This window comes from Balaenoptera musculus, chromosome 17, assembly GCF_009873245.2.
Source record: "Balaenoptera musculus isolate JJ_BM4_2016_0621 chromosome 17, mBalMus1.pri.v3, whole genome shotgun sequence".
In the NCBI taxonomy this organism is placed as follows: domain Eukaryota; kingdom Metazoa; phylum Chordata; class Mammalia; order Artiodactyla; family Balaenopteridae; genus Balaenoptera; species Balaenoptera musculus.
The window spans coordinates 15,574,708-15,584,488 of record NC_045801.1 but is presented as its reverse complement, the minus strand read 5'-3'; the positions used below and the strand labels follow the sequence as shown (position 1 = coordinate 15,584,488).

Sequence of the window (9,781 nt, the reverse complement as noted above, 5' to 3'; positions counted from 1 at the left end):
ACAATGGAATATTACTCAGCCATAAAAAAGAATGAAATAATGCCATTTGCAGCAATATGGATGCACCTAGAGATTATCATACTAAGTGAAGTAAGCCAGACAAATACCATATGATATGGCTTATATGTGGAATCTAAAAAAAAGATACAGATGAACTTATATACAAAACAAACAGACCCATAGACATAGAAAACAAACTTATGGTTACCAAAGTGGAAAGGAGGCAGGGAGGGATAAATTAGGAGTTTGGGATTAACATAAACACACTACTATATATAAAATAGATAACCAACAAGACCTACTGTATAGCACAGAGAACTATACTCAATATTTTATAATAAGCTATAAGGGAAGAGAATCTGAAAAAAAAATTATATATATATATAAAACTGAATCACTGTGCTGTACACCTGAAACTAACACAACATTGTAAATCAACTATACTTCAGTAAAAAAAAAAAAAATCTTACAATGCATTCCAAACTGAAATATATTTCATATGGTGGGGATTTTCTTAACACCAACCTCCTAGAATGTAGCTTGATACCTTCTCTTCCCAGATATCTGTGCTGTGTATGTTCTCACTTCTTTCAGGTCTTCCCTGACCACCCTGTATAAAAATAAGCACCCACGTATGACCACCGGTACTTTCTATCCCCCTTGTTTCATTTATCTCTGCAGAACTTATCACCACTATTTAAGTGTACATTTGCTTTCCTATATTCTCCTCCCCAACTCATGCCCCCCACAGAATAACCTTCATGAGAATACAGATGTTCTGGCTGTTCATTCAGAGCCTTGAACAGTTCCTAGTACATAATATGCAACCAAAAACACAGGATTTGTTCAATGGACTTGGAGATTTTAAGTACAATTCCCTTAAGTTGCAAGTGAGAAAATAACTCCATAAGTATAGAGGCAGAAAGGAAACTGAACAGAGAACAGACATTACAGAGTCCATGCAACTGATGTCCCAACTGCATAGTAAGTTGTTCAGAACACAGACTTCACACCTGGACAAAACCAGACTCTAGTCCACTTATGAATAGTGACACCCTGGGCAAACTAACCTTTCCACGTCTCAATTCACCCGATACAAAATAGGGATGATAACAGCACCAACTTAACATTGTTATTACAGTGATTAAATGTGATTATGTATGTAAAATACTACAGTACATAGCAACAAATAAGTACTTAATAAAAGGGAGCTAACATTGTATTTACCATCATCATCATCATTGACATCATCATCTCACTCGGGCTCCACAGACTATTTTCTAATATTTCCCAAATAATTTATGGGTAAGACTGACTATCTAGCTTCTAAGTCCACACAACCAAGAAGCAGCAAATTAAAGAGAGAGAGAGCAATTGCCAGAAGTGACAGCAGCAAAAAAATGGGAGGAAAATGAAAAACTATAAAAACCAGATTCCCAAGGTACTGCATTACAGCACAATAACAATGTCCATAAAGATGACACTTAGCTACTAAGAAAAAGATTACATTATATTACATTTAATACACTCGTAAGATGGCAAGAAAATATAATTCTAAAATTAGGAAGATTTACTTCAAAATGGTTTACCTGAACTTTTGGTGTAAAAGATAAAACTTTCATTACCTTCAAAATTCATCTTCTGGAAAAACGGAGTAAAGTAAATGAGATGTTATTATTTAGAAGGCTTGGATATCTCTGCTGTAAATAAATACCCATCAGTGTAATTTTTGCCAATCTCTCTATCTAAAGCTTTTTTGACATCCTATTAAAGATCAAATTATCTCAATATGGGAATCATCCTTCTCTCATAATGTGTAATGTTGTATCTCAAGTGTGGACTTCAGGGAAATGGTAAATAGTTCCATTTTACTGTCTCAGTGTCACTGCTACAACCCTGTAACAAATCTGCATTTATTAATCCTATTTCTTTTAAGCTACAGAATAACCAGGGTTGTCTGAGATTAGGAAGAAAATCAAATTTCAAAATCAAAACCACATTCCAAAATTTCTTAAAAGGTATTTTTCTTTGTTCAATTCCTTTGTAAAAACATTGGTCACCACTTAACATACAGTGCCAACAAAATGCACCCAATTTACATGCATAAACAAGTCAATAAATCATAATACACAGACAACATGAATTTCAAACAAAGAGTACTGACACAGCTCACGTTGCATTTAACCATAGTTATAGTTGCTCCCAAAAAAGAAACAGCTAATATGAGAAGAATTCCAGTTTCAATCTGAAATAAAATTCCTCGTGACAAGTAATATGAAACAATGATTATATGAAGTCATTATCTTAAAGGGAACCATTTTTCAGAAGTCACTTTGTGCAAAGCACCATACTAGTATAGAATAAGATCTTGAAAAAAATGTGTACCTTAGTTTAAGGACAAAAGGGCTCCATTTTTTTTTTTAACTAATTACCTGAATGATGCAAATTTTTATTGTGTCCATAAATTAAAATACTTTTCAATATGAAGGTTATATATTCCATATTTTGACATTTTAAATAATTCTACAGACGCTCAGCTAAAAAGATTCTGTAGGACTGGGTTATTTTCACGAGCAAAAAAAATGAAAGCACTCATCAAAAGCCCTTTCTAAACTCACAGGCAAAGTTTCTGGATATGGGATTTAATTAATAAAAAGAAAATTTAAGCACCACAATAAAATATGTTTTTAGAGAACAGAAAGGACTGGCAATACAGTTAGGGACAAAAGCACTTAAACATTTACCCCCCAAAAAAATTTTTTTAAAAAAATAATCACTCTAATCCTATCATCTGAAATAATAAAAAAAAAATTTTGGTGTGTCTGTGGTATTATGTGGAAGATACAAACCACAGTTCTATTTAAAATGTTAAGTTTTAAAATTCTAATTTGATCAAATGAGACTGTCATAGTATTTGTACATAATAAGAATGTTATATATTTATTTTTATATTCTATGATTAAAGGACACCACTAAAACCATTTTGAAGTACACAGAAGAGAATTTATGACAAATTGCCTTATGAGAAAAAAGAGCTCCTCTGAAAATAAGACCTCAAAGTAAATATGTGCAAATAAAACTTTAAAAATAAGGTAGCTGTAAATAGAGCCATCTTTAAGTTTCCCTTCTTTTGTATCTATTTAGCAAAATAAATAATTTCAGTGGCCCAAATAGTAACTTTAATTTCTGTTTTTCTCCCCCATGATGTGTTCAACTACTCTTACAATTAAGAGTAATTTTTTAGCCTGTGTAACAGACCACATGCTAACAAACTTTAAGGGTTCATAAAATTAAAATTTATGATTCACAAGTATAGATATGAATCCTATCTATGCCTAAATCAGATACACAAGACTGGACATAAGTAACTTCAATCTAAAATATGATTTAAAGACCACAAAAAAAAGAAAAAGGACCAAAAAAGGGAGAAAGAATTTCTCCTCATATGTCTTTTGACCACTAGGCTATATATAGCAAAAAGCAAAACATAAAATATTTATTTTTCACCTCAAAAGAAGTTATCCAGAAATAAAATCCGCTAAAGAAGATATAACAATATCAAAATTATGAGTACTCAAACTCATTCAATTCAGATGAGAAGACATTTGGGGGGGAGAAAAGCCTTCCCAAACAGTATTATTTGTATTTTATTAACCTTACAAATATCACCTCAACTTCACCACTCATACCATAAACCTTCTTGACAGTTTCCATTTTATACTTCTGTGAAAAAAAAATTTTTTTGCCTCTTAATTTTCCAAGTGTTCACACCTTAATTCCACAATCCCCATTAAAAATACTCTAAAATAATGACTTTCCCTTAGGAGTCAGAAATCACTATGTATTATTCAAAACTGAGAAATTAAATTGGTAAAAAAACCAACTCAAAATAATACACTTGTTAACATATATGGTTTTATGTAGTAGGGAGACCACATAATTGTTCATCCTGATTAATCTCCAGCTCTTGAGACAATAAGGTCTGAAAATTAAAATGAGTGATAGGTACTTAAAATACTTAAAGTCTCTGTCCATTTTGAATAGATGTGAGAGTTTTTTTTAAATGACTGAAATTATATGATTGTAAATGTTTACTGTGAAACAGTACAAAATTGATGTTGCCAAAAAGAGTAAAAAAAATCTTTAACTGATGTTAAACATCTTCAGTAATTTGGAAAAAATCTTAAGGTTGAATTGTAACTATAAGGGAACAACAACAGAAAATGCTTTCATGCATGTACACATGGTAAGTAACAAATAGGCAAACCCCAAGTCAGCACAGCACATCAATGACTGATACTTAAATGATATTTTGGTGTATAAAGAAAGAAAAAGAAAAGGTAAAATGTTGACTGCCATTGATGAAAAAGCATTTCAACAATTTACACAAAAGTTTTTTAAAAAAGATGTCCTAAGAAAACCAAGCCACAATAAGTTAGTGTTTTCCATAATACATGCTGAATTAGTTGATCCCATATCTATGCACTGTTACTGTCTTAATTCCTAAATGTTGTGACAGCATATTTAATAATTGAGGTACATTAGTTTACATCTTTTTATAGGTATCCTAAGAGAGTTAATTTTTCTTTTCCAGTTTTTCATCATCTTCACCTCCTCCAAAGAAAATCAAAGGAAACATTCCTAGAATGCAGCCAATAGTCACCCCAACAGCTTTGCCCTATGGAAACAAAAGAAAAGATTTTTTGACAGTTAATTTACCCCTGTAAGAGGAATCCTTGCTTAAGTATCTGATAAAAATTAAAAATTACTATGTACTATAAAATTCAACTGTGACTGTATTTCTTTTGATCATAGTAACTTAAATATAAAAATAATGTACAAAAGGTTCTAGAACAAATAATATGTAAAGTTCAAAGCAACAAGGAAAAAAAAAATTTTTTTCAAATTGCCATAAAAATAACATTAGAGGGGCTTCCCTGGTGGTGCAGTGGTTAAGAATCCACCTGCCAATGCAGGGGACACGGGTTCAAGCCCTGGTCCAGGAAGATCCCACATGCTGCGGAGCAACTAAGCCCGTGCGCCAACTACTGAGCCTGCGTGCCATAACTACTGAAGCCCGCGCACCTAGAGCCCGTGCTCCGCAACAAGAGAAGCCACTGCAATGAGAAGGCCGCGCACTGCAACAAAGAGTAGTCCCCGCTCACCACAACTAGAGAAAGCCCACGCACAGCAATGAAGACCCAATGCAGCCAAAAATAAATAAATAAATTTATTTAAAAAAATAAAAAAATTAAAAAATTAAAAAAAAATAAATTAACATTAGAGAAGTATTCAAGTAGAAAAACACTTTTTAAAAATGTCAGAGATAGGAAGAAAGGAAATATCTCACCAAGTACTCTCAACATATTTGTATTTGCTACCCTTTGTATATATTCCTTTTCAATATTTATCCCCATGTACACCTAATTATATGTAGGTCTAATCATTATGTAAACATAGCTTTGTTTTCTGCCTTATTCCTTCCCCCCCCCAGCCACACATGTTATAATAAACTCCTTTCCAAACTGTTTCATAAACTTAATAAAAAAACTTCTAAATTCCACTGAATTGATGGACTTATAATCTACGTAAAGCTCTTTTTTTTTTTTTTTCTCCCGGCCACACCGCGTGGCTTGTGGGATCCTTGTTCCCTGAGCAGAGATTGAACCCGGGCCCCATGCAGTGGAAGCACCTAGTCCTAACCACTGGACCACCAGGGAATTCAAGCTCTCCTTACCATTAAAAATCATTGCTACTTTTTCACCATTGCAAATGACAGAACAATAAACATTTCTGTGTATAGCTCCTCCTCAATGATTTATTTAGAAATCAAATAATATGAATATTTGTGCATAATCATAGGATACTGCCATGCTATCTATTCTAGACAAAACTGCAAATATGTGTATACCCATTGCAATATATTTATATGTATACGTACACACAATTTTTCTGTGATCTCACCTACATTAAAAAAATATTTTTTAATTTTTATAAATGATTTTTAAATGATGCATTCCTATGATGACTATTAAGGTTATACACTTTTGAATTAAGTTTTATGTCTTCATACAGACATTTACTGAGAATCTACAAAGTACCAAACTCTATGCTAGGTACCAGGGAGACAGACAGGGTCCAAGCAGATGCAGTCTGTCTCTCTCCGCTAGGAACTTCCAGTTAGTTTTCATGCTTTTCTACTTGCTAGTCAATATACTTGGAATTCTCTCATTCACCTAGTAAATGTCTCATCAATAATTTCAAAATAAGCTTAGATCTAATACTCACCAAGAAATCTCCACACCAAAAGAAATTTCTCTCCACAAAGAGTTAATTCTTTTCCTGGTGCTTCTGCTATATCTAGTGCATAATTCTATTACTGAATATGTCACACTAAATTATAATTAATATGTCTGGTTCCTTACCTACACAATCCTTAAAAAGAACTATAGTCTATTACTCATTTTATGTCCTTCAGTCTCAGCACATAATTGATACTCCTCAACAGTAACTGAATCATACAAAGAATTTTTCAAAAATCAAGTATACCTACAAAAAATAGTCAATAAAAAATTACTGCTTTTCTGAACCTGCCAAGGCTTGGATAGTTTTTGTTAAAAACTCCACTCAAATCAATTTTAGTCTCAAATTTCTCAAGGGACTGAATACAGTGTCTTGCTCTGGCTACACAAATTCACCGTCATAAGCCATATAAAGTACTCACCAAATGTGTACTAACACGTGTTTGCCACATGTCAACTTGCTTTGGTGTGAGATCAGGAATTGATAGACCTAACCTGGAAGCCAAAGCTTCAACGTAGCCTGCAAGTCTTTAAAAATACAAGAGGACAGAATATAAGTTTTTAAAGAGACACACAATGTCCTCACATAGGAAAAACTAATTACTACAAAGATAAGATAATTCTATACCTGTAATTGGCACTCTAGAAATGGTATAAACATTCTTTTACAACTTTCATCTTCATTGTGTATAAATATATTTGGTTTAAAATTTTTCAGACTGACATATTTAATACACAGGTAAATTAATTAACTTAGAGTAATTATTCTCTACCATTACCTTAAAAAGAACAATTAAAGGTATATAAAAATTTTTACAACACTTATAATTTATTCATTTATTCCAAATTCAAAGCAAAGCACTTTAACATATAAGTTAATAACTATCATCAGAAAACAAAAATTTCCAAAATTTATCAGATTGATATACTAAGAAAAACAGCCTACAATTTTCAGGGCAATTTCAAGTATTTATCAATTCTAAGTTGCCATTGCTTATTGGATACAATCTTTAAGAACTGTAAGAAAGAAAAAAAATTGCCAATTAAACTATGCATACCATCAATTATAAGATGGATCCCAATGTCAGATATGTTAAGTTCTAAAAACCTGTGCAACTAAGATTGATAAAATGTGGTATTTGTTACCTAATGCTATTTTTAAAAGGCAGAGGAGAAGTAGTTCTTAAATATAAGACTCCCAACAAATCTTTATCTCTAATAAAAAAATAATTGTTTAATGATACAATCTAAAACCAAATGGCCTTAGAGATCTATTAGATCATTTGATTCTATTAAATATAGAAAGCTGTCACAGTAGCTATATAATATTATCATTATTAACCTTAATGTTGGAAACTGGGAAATGGAATGTTTAAGGGGTAATATCATTATAGGTTTATGTCAGGAATTCCAGGAATATAAAATTTCTGCTTTGGCCCAGAACAAAGAAACTGTGTTTGTAACATTAGCTTTGGCCCCAAACTCCAGTGCAGAAGTCTAATATATAGAGTTAGGTCATATATAAAGCCGCTTTTCTCCAGATTATAGGGCTAAGGAGACCTCTACTAGGCCCAGATCCAAATCTCAAAACTTACCATTCTAATGAACCAAAAAAGGAAGAAACAGAACCAAAGACTGAGCAAGAGAAAATATGTTTATCACAAAAATTAATGCCAACTTAGTCTAATTTATACTTCCCAGGCTTCCCCAAGCTCAGGAAGCAGCCCAGGCCATCTGCCGCTTAGAAGAGAGAATGTAAAAACAGAAAGAGAGAAAGCTGGCCTTTTCCAAGTAGGCATCCTCAGTTTGTTTCATCATTCCTGCCACATGGAATAAAAAGAGAAAAAACTAGCCAAGTCCCTGTATGTTTTGGCCATTATTCTCTGAAAATTCCTCTCCCTAGAAAACATGCCCAGTCAGTATCCTCACATTTGAGCCATATTTCTTATCTTTGGGTTTAGTGGGAGGAGGGTGGGGCTGAAATAATAATAGGGGTTCTTACTTTTAGTCCTGTCTCACCCTTGGAAATGTTTATAAAATACATATAAACAGTTCAGTAAATGAAAATTCAACTTACCTTATGGTAGTTTTAGAAAAAATTTTGCACATATCAGAATTGCTTGAGAAGATTATTAAACACAAATGTCAGGGTCCCATCCCCAGAGACACTAATTCTGCATGACTGGGATGTGAGCGAGACATCTATATTTGATGCACACCAAAGATTTAGTGCTATTGATTTAGAAACATTAAAGTTAAAAATTTAGTTATAAAACACACATGCAAAAATAAATGTCCCTTTTTAAAATCCTTCTCAATTAAAGGAGAATGGAGAAGAGAAATAGAGCAAGTACACACATGCACAAATGAATAAATGAATGAACTTACCCAAGACCAGCTAAATCTGACACAAGGTTTCCCAAAGCAGCAGCTAAAAAAATGAAAAATGGACAAGTGAATTATTACATAGAAGTCAGAAAAATCAATAAAGCACTGCTCTGGAAGAGTTATCACATTTCTAAACTACAATGACAATATCCAAAGTAGTTCATTCGACAGCTCTGAATCTTGAGATCTCCAAAATAGAACACAATATTTCTGAGATTATAGTATTCTACCTCCATCAAGTAGTAGGTTTTTTCTAATGTGGCAGCCAGTTTCCATTTTGGTTTCAGTATTAAAACACCTGTACAATATTTTGTAGTTTAACTTTCAGATAATATTTAAGGGAATTTGAATACTTGAAAGTTAAAGAGTAAAGCTATATGTACAGCTATGACATTCAAGAAAATCAAGGAGAGGAAATGTCTCTTTCATTAACTCATCTACTTCACGTGTTCCATAGAATAAAACAACACAGAATCATTCCCAAATGTCACCATCATGAAGAGTACAGTGGTATTTGGGGGGAAAGAGGAGATAGAACCAAATTAGGTGTTCAATCTTGTATTTCCTTCCTTGACTTTTCTGCCCAACTTGAAAATAAATAATTTGATAGAGAAAAAGAGTAGGAAGGTTTTAGGGTAACACTGAATTAAGAGAAAAAAATTTTTAATATAGTCAATCTAGTAGATTATTATTACCCATTAACTAACTTAAAGTACCTAAACTTTCTCAGAAAAATATGTGCTACATATACGAAATTAAAAATTAGAGGAATAGGATTACGTAGATAAACTAAGAGACATCTCAGTGAATAAACTCATTCAAATAAAGTATCCTCTTCTAAACCTAACCTACTAAAATGTTTCATACATACACAATGGAATAATAACATTACTATTATTAAATACCTGCCATAGTTGAAATTCCCAAAATAACTCCAATAGATAACTCAATATGGGTTCCCTGAAAAATGATTACAAAGAAATTAATCTTAAAAATTAAAACTGAAGTGACTATCAAAGAATAGCAAAACATTAATAAAAAGAGGTAAAATAATCAATGTGTTATCAGCAAAATTATATATATAAAATATG

General features: G+C 32.3%; 1 protein-coding gene across 1 annotated transcript in view; it reads right to left on the bottom strand.

The window, feature by feature from the left end:
* Positions 1-1,490: 1,490 nt before the first annotated feature.
* TMEM65 (transmembrane protein 65) overlaps positions 1,491-9,781 on the bottom strand; it is a 55,217-nt gene continuing 46,926 nt past the window's right edge. Inside the window, exons 4-7 of the mRNA XM_036830674.1 lie at positions 9,596-9,650; positions 8,691-8,733; positions 6,725-6,830; positions 1,491-4,678 (exon numbers count right to left, since the gene is read on the bottom strand). Of these exons, the coding sequence (XP_036686569.1) occupies positions 4,577-4,678; positions 6,725-6,830; positions 8,691-8,733; positions 9,596-9,650 (306 nt within the window). The 3' untranslated portion in view covers positions 1,491-4,576. The remainder of the gene's footprint in view (positions 4,679-6,724; positions 6,831-8,690; positions 8,734-9,595; positions 9,651-9,781) is intronic.